Source organism: Nannospalax galili, unplaced genomic scaffold (genome assembly GCF_000622305.1).
Source record: "Nannospalax galili isolate Female #2095 unplaced genomic scaffold, S.galili_v1.0 scaffold487, whole genome shotgun sequence".
Taxonomy (NCBI): domain Eukaryota; kingdom Metazoa; phylum Chordata; class Mammalia; order Rodentia; family Spalacidae; genus Nannospalax; species Nannospalax galili.
The window spans coordinates 1,643,188-1,662,026 of NW_008357047.1; the positions used below are offsets into that span (position 1 = coordinate 1,643,188).

An 18,839-nucleotide genomic window follows, 5' to 3' on the forward strand; every position below is an offset into this window, starting at 1 on the left:
GTGACCCGAGTTCAATGCTTACAACCCACATAAAACTGGAAGGAGAGATCCAACTCCACAAAGTTGTCTTCTGTCCTCCACTTGCAGGTGGTGGCTTGCATCATGAGTGCCCACACACATATCATACACATACATGTGCAGTAATAATGAATAAAAAATTTTAATATATTGATACATTAATAAACATCCAAAAAATTGTAACCCCGGGATTAAAAGCTTGAAAGAGCTAAATGATGAAGAATTAGATAATACATAACTCACCAGGGGAAGCTGAATTCCATCAGAGCCATGATTATGTGCAAGGTAAATGCTGAGACATAAGCTGCAAAACCACATCAAGTATGAAGGAAACTTCCAAAGGAGAATAAAGTTAGTTAAAAATTGTGTCAGTTGATGTTTTCATTACTTGCCCTAGTGTATAAAGGGGTTAGATTATATTTCAAGGGGAAAGACATGTGTCTGTGTCTTTAATCAAAATGTAGAGCAGAGATATTTGAGCCATTTTTAGTTTAAATTCATTCTGAAACTTTAAGAAAGAAAATTTTGGTAACATCTGTGTAAGATTTATGGATTTTAAGCAAATTTGTACAAGACCTTGCCCAGTTCATCAGGCCTTCTAGCCCCTGAAGGACACCAGTACAGTGTGGAATTTTGGGCCTGAAGTATTTCACTTTTAGGCCCGAAGAAGAGTTGGTTGTAAAGTGAATACAATTTCAGACAAGGAATTTAGCAAGATTAGATAATAGCCACAAATCTTTTTAGTAATGTGTTAGCATGTTAGAGGGTTGTCCTTCAATGTCATGCACATGTAGATTCTGAAAAAAAAGTGTCACAGAGGGGCTGGAGAAATGGCTTAGCGGTTAAGAGCACTGACTGCTCCTGCAGAGGACCTGGGTTCGATTCCCAGCACTCACATGGTGGCTACAAACTGTCCTTAACTCCAGTTCCAGGGGAATCCAAAGCCCTCTTCTGACCTCTGTGGCATTGCATGACACTTAGGGATAAGCTTTGCATGGACTCGAGCAAGTGAACTAATTCACACAAGGCCTTGGATGTTTTCTACTTTTATAAATCTGTTGTGTTCACTGTTAGGGTAGCTAAAACTTAGCCAAGAACAGCGAATTGCTTTGACAGATGTGACAATGCTTAGTCTGCTCTGTGTCCGAATATTGATCTTTATTCTACAAACTACTGAAAAGCCACAAGGTCTGTACGGGTCACTGAGGGCATTAAACCAGACTGTCATCTTTGATATAATTGATTTTCTATGCTCCATTTATGTCTTAAATCATGTCTTAAAGAAACTACAAAATAAGCCTTCACTGTGAAGACTTTTAATGTGCGTTCCTATGCTACATTTTTGGCTTAGATCCCATTTTATGATGTCTTACTGACTTTTATCTTTAATTCCTCTTACTTTAGTATGCAATTTAAAGTAAAAATAAAGACTGGTGATTTGAACTCTCTGATGTATAACAGTTGCGTTGATAGTTATTTGGTTTTGGACATAAATAAAAGAGCCTAAGATATTTCTAAGAAAAGCATAAGATTTTGGGCCTCAGGACTGGTTTCCTTGTGACTTTGCATGAATAGTCCCCTAACACTTTGCAGACTCTGACAAACTGAACAAAAGTGTACACCTGAGGCAGGCGCACTGCTTTCTTTGACTCACTTTTATCTGCCAGTTTAAAAGACCAAGAATGAATATTTACAAAGATGACATTTCAGTTTATTGCCTTTTCTGAGGATGGATTGATATCAATTTATTTGAGTAGGCTTCTCTTGAGATGAAGGAATTAAATTTCAATGACGGGAATTACTAAACACTCACTTTTTCTTTTTGCATTTCAGTTTTCCCTTTGAGATGCTAGTCATTTTTAACAGAGGAGCACCTACATTTTCTCTTTATCTATCTATCTATCTATCATCTATCTATCTATCTATCTATCTATCTATCTATCTATCTATGTATATATCTATGTATGTATATATCTTTGTATCTATCTACCATCTCTCTATCATCTATATCATCAGTCATCCATTTATGTAAAAATATCATCTAGAATCAAATCATATCTATCCAGATGTTCCAATTCAACAGCCTTTAATATACCATTACAGTATCTGTTTCTGTGAATTTCTACAGTCCTTAGAAAGCAGCTGGAATAAAAATTTCTACAATATTTATAAAATCATTAAAGGAGAAATTGGTTAGCCCAGGCATGGTAGCACATACATTTATTACCAGCACTCAGGAGAGAGATGCAGGTGGATCACTGTAAGATTAAAGCCAATCTGGTCTAAATAGAGAGCTCGAGGCCAGCTGGGGTTACAGGGAGATCCTATTTCAAAAAAGAAATTGGTCAAGGGACTAGAAAGATGTCTCAGCAGTTAAAAACACTGGCTGCTCTTGCAGAGGACCTGGGTTCAATTCCCAGAACCCACATGGTGGCTAACAACCACCTGTAACTCCAGTTCTTGGGGATCTGACTCCCTCTTCTGTCTTCAGTGGGCATTGCATACATGACACAGGTACACTTCCATACATGCAGGCAATATACTCATACACATAAAAATAATAAATAAAACATATATAAGATAAAATACGGAAATACGTCCTCCAAAATACAGGTGCCATTTTCTCATGTTATTTAGATGATGACTGGGAAGCACTTTGAAACAAACACAGGTTTGTGATACTGTAGAATTACATATGCTGCATTTTTCCTTAAATGGTTTGCTTTCATGAAAACACTATATTTGATACACCAGAGCCCCTTTACCCTCCCAGGTCTGTAAATATTTGTCTGAAGTTTACCAGTGTTTGAGAAGCCATGAAGATGACTTATTTTATTATTATTATCATCCTCATCATCCAAAATATTATGAAATAATTCTTCACTTTGCAATAAACTAGATTTGGTACAAGATACATTAAACATGAGAAGAAATCAGAATGTCTAAAAGAGCAAAGTAAAGGTACATTTTAAGAGGATGATTATACACCCTAAATCATTGTAGCCTAACTGACAAATGGTGGTAGCAATAGAGATTCATGCCTTCATAAAAAGACTGAATGAGCTTCACCACACTAAAGAGGCAAATTTGGTTTTGTTTTATATTCTGAAGATTGACAATTTAGGTCCTGCAATTCAAAGATGATTTCAGTTCTGAGGGGATGCTTTCTAACTAAAATATATCTTTTGCTCTCATCTTCCTGGGAACGGCAGGTTCTTGCCTGATGCCCCCACAGCAGTTCTGTCTTCTGGTCTCCTCAAGAAGTAACACCCTGAAGTTGGCACAATGCCTCTTCCTTCCCTTCCCTATCATGCACACACAAAGCACATGAGGCTGAAACTTGGTGTGCTGTGTATAAAAGAGTTTGAGGGACAGGAGAGATGGCACAGCAGTTAATACTGGCTGTTCTTGCAGAAGACCTGGGTTCAAATCCCAGCACCCACATGGCAGCTAGCAACTGTCCAAAACTCCAGTTCCAGGGGATCTGATGGCCTCTTCTGTCCTCCTTGGTTATTTTGCAACATGGGTGTACTTAAGGACATGCAGGCAATACACTCATATGCATAAAATAAAATAAAAATAATAAATATATATTTATAAAAGAATTTGAACCCCAGACAAAGAACAGATGTTGACTGACTGATGGATCAATAGAAAGGAAGAAATAAGTCAGTAAGTCTGTGAGAGACAAATAGGGGAGAAAGAAGGAGTGGATGGAGGGATGGAGGAATGGAAGGATGGAAGGGTGGGGGCCGGGAGATCGAGGGGTGGAAGGATAGAGAACAAAGAGTGAGGGAAGGCTGGCAAGAGGCTAGTGGGAGAGATAGGTAGAACTATGTACAGTGTTCAAAGAAACAGTCAAGGAGTTTTATGGCTCAAGTAGATATGTTGCTAAACTTTTCCCATTATAACATTTTAAATTAATCCTATTTTCCTATAAAAGTTAGTAGGTCATACCCTTGGAAAAACTAGAAATGGGTCTAGCTCATAAGACCACTCAGTCATAATGCACACTTAAAATGAGGGCAAGTGTCTAAAAGCAACAAATTTTAAGTATAAAAACATATGGTATCATCAATCTGCCACTATAATTTGCCTCGCTCTGATTCATATAAAAATACATTCAGCTTAGCATTAATTCTTTGCTTACACATGCCAGGTGCTTCCCTAAGAATGTCGTGTGTATATATTGAGTTCTCCCAGGAACTCTGTGAAGTGATAGCGTCACTGACCATAGTGGAGATTAACTGAAGACAAGACAGAGGAAGTCATTTAGTAAAGCCATATTCAGTTGTTGTGGGAAGTCGTCCCAAAGCTGTCCCATGTTTTCAGTGGCCTTTATTTGCCCTTCACTTTCTTCTGCTCTCAAGCAACATCCTACGTGTCCGCCAAACATGAGCAAGTGTTTCTGATGGCAGACATCAACATAAACCACAGAAGACACAAGACAGACTTAACCTCTGCTCCCTTTCTCAAAGACTAATTTTTGAACTGTATTTTTAGTTAATTTTTATTTATTTGAAAGTACCAGGTTTTTTAAAAAAATTTATTTGAAAGTACCAGGTTTCCCTAAGCCTTGGGGCTTAGGGAAGGATTATTGAAAATCAAAGAGCTCAGGCAACGTACAAACAATGGCAGTGAACAAATTAAGGGAGAGCTGGAATGAAACTCTGGCTTTGGTTCCCACCAGTGAAGAAGGAAAGAAGGAAGGGAGGAAGGGAGGAAGGGAGGAAGGAAGTAGATTAAAGGGAGGTTACAAAGAACTGGGTAGCATTTTTTGCTTTATCCAGAATTCTCTAAGTTCACATATACTACTCATTCTGATATGAAACCATGTCCATATTTTACTAACAAAAACAAAAATAAATAAACTGGGTTTGGTAAGTGAAGTTTAGCAGAAAACTTGTTTAAAGCATGTAAACAAAGGGTAAAATCAACAAAGAGATAAAATGTTACTAAAGACTGAAAGCCACTAGAGCTTCTATTACTCTTGAGGAATTGTTTAATGATTCAAAAATACCAGGTATATTGTGCACTAAGGTACCTGCCACACATAATGTAGGAATATTTCTAAATGCCTGAACAGTCATCAAAGATTGCTGAATCATAGAACACTTCAGAGATTAGTTTTATCTGGTTGATTGACTTTGGGTTGGGTAATTACTTCTGAAATTAAATTTCTCCTTTTTCTAACTCAAAAAACTTGTTTTATAGTGGCATGCACCTCAGTAAAAGTTAGAGAAAACCATACCAGCCTATGGAACAGTGGGATCTTATGTGCTGCAGTTTTCCCTTTAGAAAGTGATAAAATTATTTGAGGGTCATTTAGCAACCATCCGTTAGACTTCTAAAGAGATTTTCAGCTTAAAACAGATTTCGAAAATTGTGCTTTGAGCTCATGTATAAACTGAAAATGCCTGAGTTGTTCATCTCCTCCCACAAAGGCAATACTCCTTCATGCAAAATTCCACACAGAATATGAGCAAGATTTTCAAATGTAGTTCATTTTTTGGTAAGTAACAATGTCCATTTAATGTTTAAAAAAAAAGAAAGCTAAACTTATTGTATAGTTAAACAGCCTGAGATTTTCTCATAGTGCTTTTCAGATTAAAAGCTATATTAGTCTTGATAAAGGGGGAAGGAAATGGCTCAGTCTTTCAAGTGTTTGGTGTGCAAATACAAAGACATGAGTTCAAATCCCCATCACTCATGCAAAAAGCTGGACATGGCATTGGGGAGACAGACAGGAAGATCTCTGAGGTTTGCTGGCCAACCAGTCTAGTCAAATCAGTGAGCTCTGGTTATAGTGGGAAACCCTGTCTCTAAAAATAAGGTCAGGAGCAATTAAAAAGGACACTCAACATTGACTTGGCCTCCACACCCACATGCAGACATATTCGCGCACACCCACACACATACAGGCAGGCACACACACACACACACACACACACACACACACACACACACCACAAACACATACCTACACGTACACAAAAAACTAGTAGCTTTGTTTGTTGATCTAGAAATTGAAACACTATTACAGGGGTTTATACTAGGGTTCTTGTCTAGCATGCGCAAAGCCCTGGGTTTAGTTCCCAGCACCATAAAAACATATTAAATTAATTTTGAGGCATTAACAGTTTGGATTTTCATTGCTCAAATAACTTCAAACATGTGTCTTTTAGACAAAAAGAAAAAAAAAGATCAAGAAGTAATAAAGATTTGATGTACCTTGATTAAAAACACAAATTTCCCACAAATGAAAATCTGAAGTTTAAAGCTTTGCTTAGGAAGAACCTGACATCTGTAATCGCCTTTCAGCCTCCACAGATGACAGCGCGGCAGAGAAGAAAGGCGGAACGCTCCACGCCGGCCTCATCGTTGGAATCCTCATCCTGCTCCTCATTATAGCAGCTGCCATTCTGGTGACAGTCTATATGTACCACCATCCCACATCAGCAGCCAGCATCTTCTTCATTGAGGTGAGTGCGGCATCCAGCCCATGAAAGTCCCGCTGGTGGACAGGCTGTGGGCACATGTGCAAACACCTGGATCTGATATTTAGCACGTGATTCATCAGTGTCAAGCTGGCTGATCTCACACACATTGCATACACACATACACACTGATAGATTACTTTCAGATGATGAGGTCAGATCCCTTATCTCTGAAGCTCTTAAGCAAACAAGCCATCTTGCCTTTTACTGAACTAAAGGAAAATAAAAACCACACTTTTCTGTCCTAATACCAAATATGTCCACCAGCTGTTCTCGTAGACCTAGGAGGAAAACCCGTCTATCCTGGGTGCTGAAAAGCTTGACTTAATTGATAAATAACTACTCTTTGCAAATTGACTGTGTATGAGATGCAATGTGGTGCGTCTGCTGTCAAAATGCTGTGGAAATAGCACTTTCACTGCAAAATGAGTTATGAAAACATGAGTTATAAAAACATGAGAGTAGGTGCTATTAGCATTTTGAGCAAAATGTATATATTATAGATGCACACTCATATGCATATAGTAAGGTTGATTTGATGCTGTTTTGTTATATACAGAATGTAGATTTAGAACCAATACAAGGAGCAAAGAGGCAGAAGGAACACAGACTTTGTGTCAGGGCCACAGCCAAACATGATGGTATAGAAGGCGGGGACAGTGGATCCTAGAGACCATTGGATATGGTCAGTGCACCCAAGTCCCTTTTGCCCCTAAAAAGCTCCCATTATAACACATAATGGGTCCATTCCTTTTCCAACACCAGCCCAAACTAGAAATCCTAGAGGAAGAAAGGAAATCTTCCTTCACAGACTTTCAGATATTTAAGAGTTAAAGTCCGTGTCATTGCACAGTGTGTGGAGAAGCCATTTGGAATCTTGTTCACTTATTGAGTGAGAAAGTATAATGTCTTTGAAACGACAAGGTGAGAATGACCATTGACCCTATGAGAGGGGCGGGTGAGTGTGGATCAATTAGATAGTTGCTTCAAAATCCTCCATGGTGTTCTTTCATGTATGGAATGAAGTATGGTCTCCTTATGTGGCTATTCACAGCCTTGCAATCCAGACTTTATTATTTCCATCTTTATGCCATGGCTCCCCAGCCTGGAGTTGCAATTACTATTACATTTCAGCCTTAGCTCCTCTACATACACCATGAATACTGTACACCTCCACTTGCAAAACTTCTCCTATTTCCTCCACCAAGAAGACTCTCTTCTTCCACCTCACGTCTTGAATTCAGGTGTCTGGCAGCCTTCAGTGTCATGTACCCACATGCTCTCCAAGGCCACCTACTGCCTGAGCACGTGGGCTTCATATTTCTTTCACCCATGTCTCTCTCTGACATTTGTCTTTCTGGTTTGCATTAGCACTAAATCTGTGTGTGATTATTCTACCCTATAAGGCCCATAAACTCTTTAAAATCTGCATTAAGTAACCCTAGTTTGCTTCGAAGAATAGGCATGTTATCAACATTTCCTGGAAAAAAAATACTTAGTAAATATCTCAGAACATTTCAGACTTAGAGTAAAATTTCATAAAGGACAGAATCCAGAAACGGATCCTTACTTAACCTTATGGTTATTGGCAACATAGCAGGCCTTGCATTTAGTTGGAAAGCGGTCATATTTTGTTAATGTGCTTGATTTTCCTTGAAAAATGTGGACCCTGTGTCCAAGGCTATGAATGTATTCCTTCAAGAGCAGTTAGGTGGCAAGTCTCTAGGCTCATTGGCTGGCATCAAGGTGCTGCTGGTGTAAGCCATCGTGAGCTTAAACCTTTCAGTACATTCCACAGTTTATTTTCTGACATTGTGAAAAATAGGCTAGTGTGAGATAGTTGATGCTGACGTAAGATGCAGCACGTTGCACAGTGCCACGGACTTGGTTAAAGCCAGTTCATAGCAAGCCCTGTAGGAGTGAAAATGAGACTACAAATCCAGGCATAGCCTTCCTTTTTGCATTGCCTTTTAAAAAACATTTATTTTTATTTTATGTGTATGAATGTTTTGTCTTCATTTAAGTACAACACATGCGTCAATCCCTGTAGAGACCAGAACAAGATGCTGAATCCCCTGAAACTGAAGTTATGGTTGTTAACTGTCACATGGGTGCTAGGAGCTGAATCCCCACCACCACCACCACCATGTCCTCGTCACCACGTCCTCTTCAAGAGCGGCCAGTGCTCTTAACTACTGAGCCATCACTCCAGCCTGCGTTTACTTTTTTTTGATCGGTCTCACTACTTAACCAGACCCAATAAGCTTAACTGTGCATAGAATACATTCATATACACATGTATTTACGAAATATGAGGGCTATGCCCTCATCACACAGAGCAAGACTGAGGCTCAAGGACTGGAATGACTTTTCCAAGGTCAACCAAACATAGTTCTAAGACTAACTCCTTCTCCCACATATGACGGAAGCAGAATCGTTCTGCAGCTTTCCTTCCTGTTTCACTCTTGTTTTCCATTCTCTTGACATGATGGCCAGAATCTGCTTAAATCATTACCTCCAAAAGCACCCTGCCCTGGTCATACAGCTCACCAGAGCTGGCCAAGGGATGATCATAACTGGAGCGTTATTAAAACCAACCAGTGCTTTCAATACCAAACTGAGATCTAGGATGACCACACTACTTGGGACATGCAGACCTATGATTCTGAAAATATTTAATGATTGATTAAAAAGGGGATTAAACACAGCACTGTTGTTCACATTGCATCACAGAGTGTTATAATGATGTCTGCTTCTTAAATAAATTAATGTGCTTTTCCACTGTGAAGATAATGCTACTTATAGAAAATTGGGACAGTGTCAAAATGGAAAGTCATCTGTAGTTCTGGGATGCAGAAATAATCACTTAATAGTTTAATTTTCCTCTGGAATTCTTAAACATGGAGGATATCTGTGCTCCTTGACGCCTGGTCTCTCCTTGCATCATTTCACAGTCTGTTTGTACCATAACATCTTCAACAGCTCACTCTGACCCTTCTGCTTCCTTATATGGCTCCAGTGGTTTCACTGGACCCACTTGACTAACTCATGACCTCATCATTGACTGATAGGTTTCACAGGTCATGACAAAGACATCGTTAGGGATGATTGTTCAGTCAACCACACAGTCGATCAACTGTAAGATGAATTGCATATTACTAATTAAATTGTGACACATCCTTGTCTGAGATTCTGACATAGATCTAATTTTCACTAATTTATCTAAAGTTCAATGATGTAAAAATGTCACCCAATCTTTACTGCATGTCTTTTATAGTAAAATCTCAACTTCAACAAATAGCCATATGACTTATTTCCTATATTAGACAAAGCATACATTGTGATGGAATTCAGTGACTGCCTGTGCAAATACACGAGAACTCATACAGCCCATCTCCTGGACAACGTCTTCCCAAATGCATATTTCTCATTTCTTCCTTTTACAAATGGGCTTTTAATGTGAACATTCATGGTGAAGAAAATAATTTCTACTTATTACCTCATTTAACCTCATAAAGGCTTTATGGTGTGCTAGGATGATCTCCATCACAGACATGAATATATCATATTAATGATTGTAGGTTCAATGATTTTTTTAAATTTTTTATTGAATTTTTGTATATATCATACAGAATATCTCAAACAATATTTACCATCTTTAAACCTCCATCCTCCCATAGCCCCCCCCACTGGAACCCCCATATACTCTGTCATCTGTGTTAAGGCCCACTGTGTCAAGTCAATGTGTCCAGACGTTACCCAGTGCAAGTCCATCCACTGAGGTCTAGTCAGACTATCTAGCATCTCTTGTTTTAGGAGGGTCAGCTCTTTCTCACCTTGTGGTAATCAGTTGCCAATATTTCTCCAACTAAGATTGGCATCTGCTGTTCATTTCCCCAGTTATATGCTGGGTTTTTGTCTGCCTGATTTTGCATGGGACTTGTATATGCTGACATCATTGCTATAGGAGCAGGGTTCCAGGAGCTTGTAGGACTCTGTTCCCAAATGGTCTTGCACCTCCACCCTGGCTCTTACAAACTTTCTGCCCCCTCTTCCATGATGGTCCCTGAGTCCCAGGTGGGTGCATCACTTTTCAAAGTCTTCAGGCAAAATACGTAAAATAAAATTTCATCGCAGGTAAAGATTATTTTATGATGATATTCATAAAATAGACATTTCCATGAACATATTTTTATGGTTCTGAGAATTACATGTGCCAGGCTACATCCACATCCATCCTAAGGAAAATATTCCTAATTAGACTTGAAACAAAACAATTTAAATTTAAATGAACAACCTTAGAACAGAATAGGTTTTGAACACTCTCTTGAATTTTCTTTGTACAATTAAACATTGCCTCATATTTGGACGCCTGTGTGGGTTTGATTGTTCTATGTGCATATGAAGAAAAGCGAATAAGAACCCAAGACAAATATTATCAAAATCCTGAAAAATAGATACTATGAGTAAAATATTGGAGTTTTATGTATATGTGACATGTGTATATGCATATGTGTGCACATGTGTGTGCAGGTGCCTGTGGAAGACAGAAGGCAGTGTCAGATTCTCTAGAGCTGGAGTTACAGTCAGATATAAGCTGCTCAGAGTGTGTGATGGGAACCACACTCAGGTCTTCCAGAAGAGCAGCAAGCACTCTCAACCACTGAGCCATCTCTCCAGTCCCAAATACTCAAAACTTTGTTTACAATGGGAAAGGAAAACCTGAGAGTATCTCAAGTCACCGATGATGCTGCAGATAGCTCAGAAAGCAGTCAGAACAAAGGGGCGACGTAAACATGCCAAGGAAGGAAAATTCCCAAGGCTTTAGGAACAATGCCACTCCTGTTTCAGGAAGGGATTGGCATGGTGCAAGGCATTGGGTGGGTGTTACAGTTCCTCCTCTGAAGGTTGGAGAACAAACAGTGTCTAAAGGAGTGCCAGGAATATGGTACCCAGTGGATATAGGTGCTAATGAAGCACTTGAAGTATGGATTACTTGGGATTTTGATGTTTCTTTAAAAAAAGAAAAAATTTATTAAAATGTCTCATTGACAACTTTCACAATTACAAGTTGAAATGATAGTATCTTGAGCATTTTAGTCTACATGAGGTAGGCTTGAAACGTCAGGGCCACTATGGACTACATGGGGAGACTCTGAAAATGTGCATTTCTCTTATTTACACTTCTGACCATGTCTACTGGACAGTTTTAACATTATTTCTGTGGCTTACCCTGCATTTCTACTGGAATATACTAGTTTACGGGAAATAATCTTGGATGGAAAGGAGGATTCAAAAGAAATACAAGATAGAAGCCAACTAATTTTGAAAAAAAGGAAAGGAAAAGATTAGAAACTTAAAGAGGCAGAAGGCTGACACAAGCTACTGATATGTTGGCTACTTCTCAACCCATTTATTTACTATTTGCCGAACTTCTGCTCTGTGGCAGCCCTAAACAGAACAGACAAAGTGGTCCTTGCCTCTTGGAGCTTCCAGTCCAGTGAGCAGAGTAGTACTAAGCATATCTTAAATTAGATATTGATTTCACATTGAATAATTAGTTTTATATTTTACTATATTTGAGTAGTAAGATTTTATTAACCAAATAATCATGCATATAAAAGTTTATTGTAAGAGATGCTGACTCAAAATATAGGTGGCCAGCATCTGACGTATAACGTCTGATGCTGTACTTTGCCCTCTACACACGTGTATACACATGTACATATGCACCTGCCTACACACAAACAACATACACACACAAAGAGCTTGTCACAGTCTTTATGTCTCAGTTTAGAATTTATAAGAAGTGGAATTATCACCACCATCATCATCACCACCACCACCATCACCACCATCATCATTTTGTCATTAGAATTTTTCACAGACCTGTTGGCATATGTTTATAAGACCAAGTAACATTAAGTAAAACATATAAATAAAAATATTGTGCTCCTGAACAGTTAACTTCCCTAAATGGAAAGGAAGAACCCCACCACTCTGAAGTTGCACATACTAGTTTGATTTAGAAGTTGCAAAATTATTTTCACAATAAACTTAAAGTCTAAATGTTTATATCATGCTTTAAACTTTTTATTATTTCTGGAGACCCAAAATATCTGTCTTTCATGGAAATGTCCAGTATTTTCTATCAGCAAAATCATAGGATATTGATGCATAAAGAAACCTTAGCGTGCATGGAACAGCCAGGTACTGTAACTTTCCTAAAATAAAATATAGGTATTCCCCCAAGTATTTGCCTCAGGTACATTTCCTAAAGAGTTGTGCTTTAATATTAAAAACCTTCAAGGACTTTGCATTATCCCCTACAATATTGGCACATATGGTGAGGTCAAAAAAACTAAAATGAGCTGCCTCCAATGTTGACATCACAGAGGGCAATTTGTAGCACTTTTCTAGCTTTTCTTTGGTTTGCCAACTGCATAGAGGTAGTTCCTGTAAAATCCAGATAAATGAAACCAGAAGAAGCCTCAGTTCCTAAAACCCAAGTGAACAGTCCTCTGTTTGGACTCTACTCCTCTGTCAGACTCAATGGAAGGTAAAAATGACTCAGGATGGTGGAGCCACAGCTCAGGCTGTGTCAGCGGGTTGTGACTCCTCATCCTGCTGTGCTAAGCATCACCGTAGCCAGTGTCCTTTGAGTCCCTGGACACTCAGTGTGCTGCTTATCCCAAGGAATATTTGTAACAAGGGCTCATGGAAAGTATAAAAGAACATGGGAAGCTGTAGCCCTCAACTTTTCCTGGCAGTCCACAGTACCACCATGAAGGAAGCCAGAGAAAGATGCCAGGCAAGGACTCAGATGCTGCTGCTTCAGAGGAAAACATGTTGACTGAGTTTTCCATCTCGCTCTGTAGCAGCTGGAAGAATAACATGTGGGAGGCAGGAAGACATGACCACCAGCTAACCTATAAGCTAAATGGAGAAATCATTGCAAAGAACCACAAATCTTATTTTATCTTGAAGTTGCACTTTTTGGGTTTTGTGTGTTTTATTTTCCTTAAAGTATTTTATTGAATTTTTGTGAATTTCATACAAAACATCTTAATCATATTTATACTCTCTCCCCCATCTGTACCCTTCTATAGCACCCCCACCTGATTTCATGCATTTGATCATTTATATTAAGGCCTATGGAGTCAACATAGTGTACCCAGGCATCCCTCGGTGCAAGTTCATCCAGTGGGGTCTAGCCAGCTATCTAAAGTCACTCCCTTAAAGAATATCAGCTCTCCCTCACCCAGGTGTAATCAGCTGCCCATAGTTCTTCAGCTATGGTTGGGACTTGCTGCCCATTTCCCCAATCCTATGCTGGATTTTGCCCACTTGAGTTTGCATAGGTCTTGTACAGGCTGTCACCAAGATGTCAGGAGCCTATAAGACTCTGTTTGCATATGGTCGTGTGCCTCCTCCCCTGGCTCTTACAATCTCCCACCCTCTCTTCCACAGTGGTCCCCAAGCCCCGGGTGGGTGGAGTTTAATATAGGAATCCTGTCCAAGGACCCACACTCTGCAAACTCTTATTCTCTACCCTTTGGCCAGTTGTGGCCTTTTGTGTTCATTGCCCTCTGTTTGCATGAGGGAGCCTCATTGATGACAGTTGAGAGATGCTTTAGTATTCTCTCTACCACTTGTTCCACTCTGTCCCATGAGCCTTAGGTGTAGAGGTTCCGTTATAAATGTGTCAAGGTTGGGTATGTGAACAGTTGTGGAACTCTGTGATAGTCTCTGTCTGCTGCAAAAGAAGATTCTTTTGATGAGTTACACATATTTTATAACTGAATTTTGCCCATGAGGTATTTCTTAGTCTTAGTTGTTCAGTCTTCAAGAAAACTCAAGGTGAAAAAAATGATTCATTGAAATAAAATACTTCTTATTTCTGTACTTAGAGAAGGCAAAAATTGATCTTCACCTCTGATGAGCTCCTTCAAGTAAGCACAGATAAGGCAAAACCTAACTGAAATTACTTTATGGCCTCATTAAAGAAGCAGTCATCAGGTGACAGCTTTGCAGGGAAAATTGATGAAAATGGGTTACGTAAACAGAGAGGGCTGCAGAGATGGTCCAGTAGGTAAAGGTACCTGCTGCAAAACTGAATGACCTGAGTTCAACCCCTAGAGCCCACATGATAGAAGAAGAGCATCAACTCCCCCAAGTTGCCCTCTGGACCTCCCCCCAACACACACATATCCTACCATGTCCATACGCATGTATGCATGCACGCACAGAAGCACACAAAAATAAATGCAAAAGAGATTAAAAACAGAGGTGCTGCTTGGATGTCCGACTTGTCTTTCCTCACTTTTTAAGATGACAGGATTCTTTTCATGTGCATCACTAGATATTTTCCAACATGAGTTCAGATTTGTGGTGAGTGCTCTTCACATGTAGTCATCAAAATAAGATTTATTCAACAGATGTCATCTTTCATTTACTCTGATGGCTCATATATTCTCATTGAAATTCCAAAATCTAAAATTGTGTTTCTAATTTAATGAAATATTTGCTTCACTTCATTGGAAAGCATTATTAAAGATCTTGAATCAAATATTCATACTTCACTGAGCTCTCTACTAAATTCCTTCTTCATTACTATTTCCTAGATGATTATTTTCAATGGTAGGTAAAACCATTAAACTAGATAGAACACACACACACACACACACACACACACACACACACACACACACACACACACACACACACACACACACACACACACACACACACACACACACACACACACACACACCATCTCCACAGGGAAAGTCTTCATAAATAAAAGTATTTCATAAAGAAATGAATGATAGCCTTCAAAGTTACAGTTCCCATGAGCATTTGCAAACTTGAACTGTACTGTTTTTAAGATTATGACATATGCCTTGGGTATTCCAATATTTTTCTTCTTATGTCTTAAAGAGAAGATTTTTGTATTTACAGTTCCAAATGCTTAGTAATTTCTTCTTTGTGACTGTTCTCTATGAAAATAAATACTTAAAATCTATTTGTGGAATTAGAATATAAGGGTTTTAATTTCAATAAGAATTATTTCATGTAATAATGGATTTATCCACTTATTAAGCTCCTCTTTCCAATACATCTACATAGAATAACATTTGGGGCATACATCTAAAACCAATATATGAAATATTTTCTATTCTCATTATATGCATGCTTGGGTTTTAAATGTTTTGATTGCATGAAAATTAAAATTTTAAATTTGAGTTTAAAAAAATTAATAATCCAGAAGCCATAAATATAGAAGGATTTATTATAAATGATAGCATAATTGTTCTTTTGGCAATTACATTAGAAGTGATTAGCAAAAGGCATTTTAAATTTGCAGATGGATTATTTGGTTCTTGCTTGTGTTGATCACTCTACAAAAACTTAAACAATGTAACTTTAGACTCAAAACAAGAACAACGTTAACAAGTAAATTATCAGCCATTAGTTCTATGTCTATAGTCTTAACTTTCAGCTAATTGCTGTATTTATTTTTAAATCAATATTATGATTAAAATTAATACAAATGAGATGGATTTTGAATAAATGAAAAATCTAATCATGTATTAAAACATTGATTTTGAACAGTGACTCTGTGACAAGGTTATGTTTGGCATAGACTTTGAAGGAGAAATGATGTTTGTTTTAGAAAGAGAAGACAAGCTTTTCTTTCATAAGATAAATAAACTTGTTATAATTATTCAGCATCACAGGGAATCCTAAAGTTCAAGGACTTTTATAGATAATAGCCCTCTCTTACTAGTATGGCAGGTGTTTTTACTGTTTTATGTCTCATTTTTTTTCCCTAATTTTATCACTTGGTGTTGACCTTGGAATATCTCACTGTGGTTCGGTAGCTTATACCTAGACTAGAATCATGAATATACATAAATTTAGTGTGGAGAAAATTTGATGTAGCATGAGACAGTGTGAATGAAGAATATTGAATTTTAGTCAGAAGTAATCACAAACTGGATCATTCACAGTATGTTACTGTCATTTGAAAATACATCTCAAGGGACAGGCGGTGCAGCGCCACTGTAGAACATAAACTAGTATGTGCAAGACCCAGGGTTCAACCCCTAGCACTGCACAACTGTAACATTTTTTTAAAAATCTTGTATTTCAGGAAGAGCATTAAAGATTATTTTTTAAAAATCATCAAAAGCAGTAAGGCCCATTCTGTACCCCCTTATGGGATTAAGAGTTGAAACTCTCACCACAAATGAGTGAAAGGGGAGGTTTAACAGTTACAGCGAAGGAGGAGGCTCATGGGGCTCCCATCAGCTATACAGGGCTACCCCATGTGCCAGAGAACTGCACCAGCATAGGCCCTGGAGCATTAAAGAAGGCCTCTGGTCTACTTCGTCAATAGAGATGTAGCTCAACTGGTAGCACACTTGCCTAGCGTGCATGAAACCGTATGTTCGATCCCCAACACTACATAAACATAAAATCTAGGCATGGTGGTACGCACCTATAAATAGGTCAGCACTCAGAAGGTGGGGGCACCAGGGTCAGCACTGAAGGCTATCCTTGTCTAGTGTGAAAAATGAAAAAACATGTAAGTAGTCCAACTGGAACGAATTTGAGGTTCATTTGGCCCCATAAACTTGATTTTTTTTCCTCTCTCGAGAATTGTATATGCTTCAGAAAGATACAAAATTATACAATTATATGTAATGCTGGCTTCAAACTCCTGAACGTCCTGCCTCTGCCTCCAAGTGCTGAGATTACAGGCACATGCCACCATACTTGCTTTTTACTACTCTTTCTTTAAAGCTTAATAGTTGATATAGACCATTCATTTTTTTCTATTGATAATTCCATACAGGCGTATCATGTGTGTTGATCACCTCCACCCGCATTCCCTCCCCCGGTTCCTCCTGTGTCCACCACTTTCCTTCCAACTTCATGGGCTCCTGTTGGAAACCCACTGAGTAGGTACACGTAGAAAAAATGACTCCTTTAGTCAAACAATGTATCACATGTAGAATTTTTAATTTACTTTAAAATCTAATTTACTTACATTTGTTATAAAGAGCACTTAACATAAACCCTTAAAAAGGTAAAACAATGTGTTAGCATATTAATTTCATTCAAATCTATACAAATTAAAAATATGTCAAAATATGGTGATTATTTCAGAAGCTCTATTTTTACCTAGTTTGGCTGGAAGGTGTCATTCTAAGCCTTGAAGTAGTGTGCTCCCTTAGATCTGATGCCCTAAATTCTAGTACCAGGTTGGTTCCTACTTGTGTGCTTAAAACATGGGTTAAAGCACAAAGAACGACTTTAGGGTAAGACAATGTTGATGAGCATTAGAGATGCACTGGTGCTTCTGACACAAATAACTTTATGAGAACAATTTCTTGAGGAATATGGTCTGTCTCATTGTGGAGGGAAGCAGCACTAACTCACATTTGACTTTACTAGACCGTTTATGACCAGAGCAGCTTTATCCTGTGTGTCACCCCAGTCACTGTGTAGTAGAGAACTGGCTTATTTCCACACCCACTGCAAATTTGTTTTCTTTAGAGTAAATTGCCTGTCTGAGAGCAAATTATTACTTGATTTTAGCACAAAAGAACTACTTGTGGCAACTGAGAACCCTCAGAAGAGAGAAGATTCTGTGTGTGTATGTGTGTGTGTGTGTGTGTGTGTGTGTGTGTGGTGGTTGCTGAGTGCTGAAATTGGGTCTTGATAGAAGAAATGGAACAGGGCGATTCAAGAGTCATGTGAAGGAGGAAGATGGAATTTAAGTTTTCATTTTTTTATCTGAAAGTATTTTCAACCAATTATTTTTCATTTCCAATACCTTTGTAGTAGGGCAGTAAATGGATGCATTCTTCTATCCCAGTTTTATAGGTGACTGAGATTCCAAGAAATCAAACAATGTCTAAAACTCCTACAACTTGTTAGGGGTAAGGATGAGGATACCTTGATGATTACAAGGGGTCTGCATAATGGGAAAGAAAGGAACCAAACAATGATAACGTCAAAGGACAAAATCCAGGGAACTAGGCAATTAAATTTTCTAATAAGAGAGTTGGAAGCTCTTCATAAAGCAAGCAAAGAAAGGGAAGTGCTGAACGCAGACAGCCAGGAGAGAAATGTGGAGATCCCAGTATTTTAAATCCAAGAGGAAAGAGGAAAGCTCCGTGAAGAACAGAGAGATTACCATGCTGAGGCACAAACCCCAATGCACTAACATTTGCACCAGAAGAGGGGACTGACTTAAGTGGAAAAAGGAAGGAAGGAAGGAAGGAAGGAAGGAAGGAAGGAAGGAAGGAAGGA

General features: G+C 38.6%; 1 protein-coding gene across 1 annotated transcript in view; it reads left to right on the plus strand.

The window, feature by feature from the left end:
• The window catches only part of Plxdc2 (plexin domain containing 2), a 468,383-nt gene that overhangs the window by 438,314 nt on the left and 11,230 nt on the right, over window positions 1-18,839 (plus strand). The window contains exon 13 of the mRNA XM_008855025.3: window positions 6,340-6,500. Within this exon, the coding sequence (XP_008853247.1) occupies window positions 6,340-6,500 (161 nt within the window). The remainder of the gene's footprint in view (window positions 1-6,339; window positions 6,501-18,839) is intronic.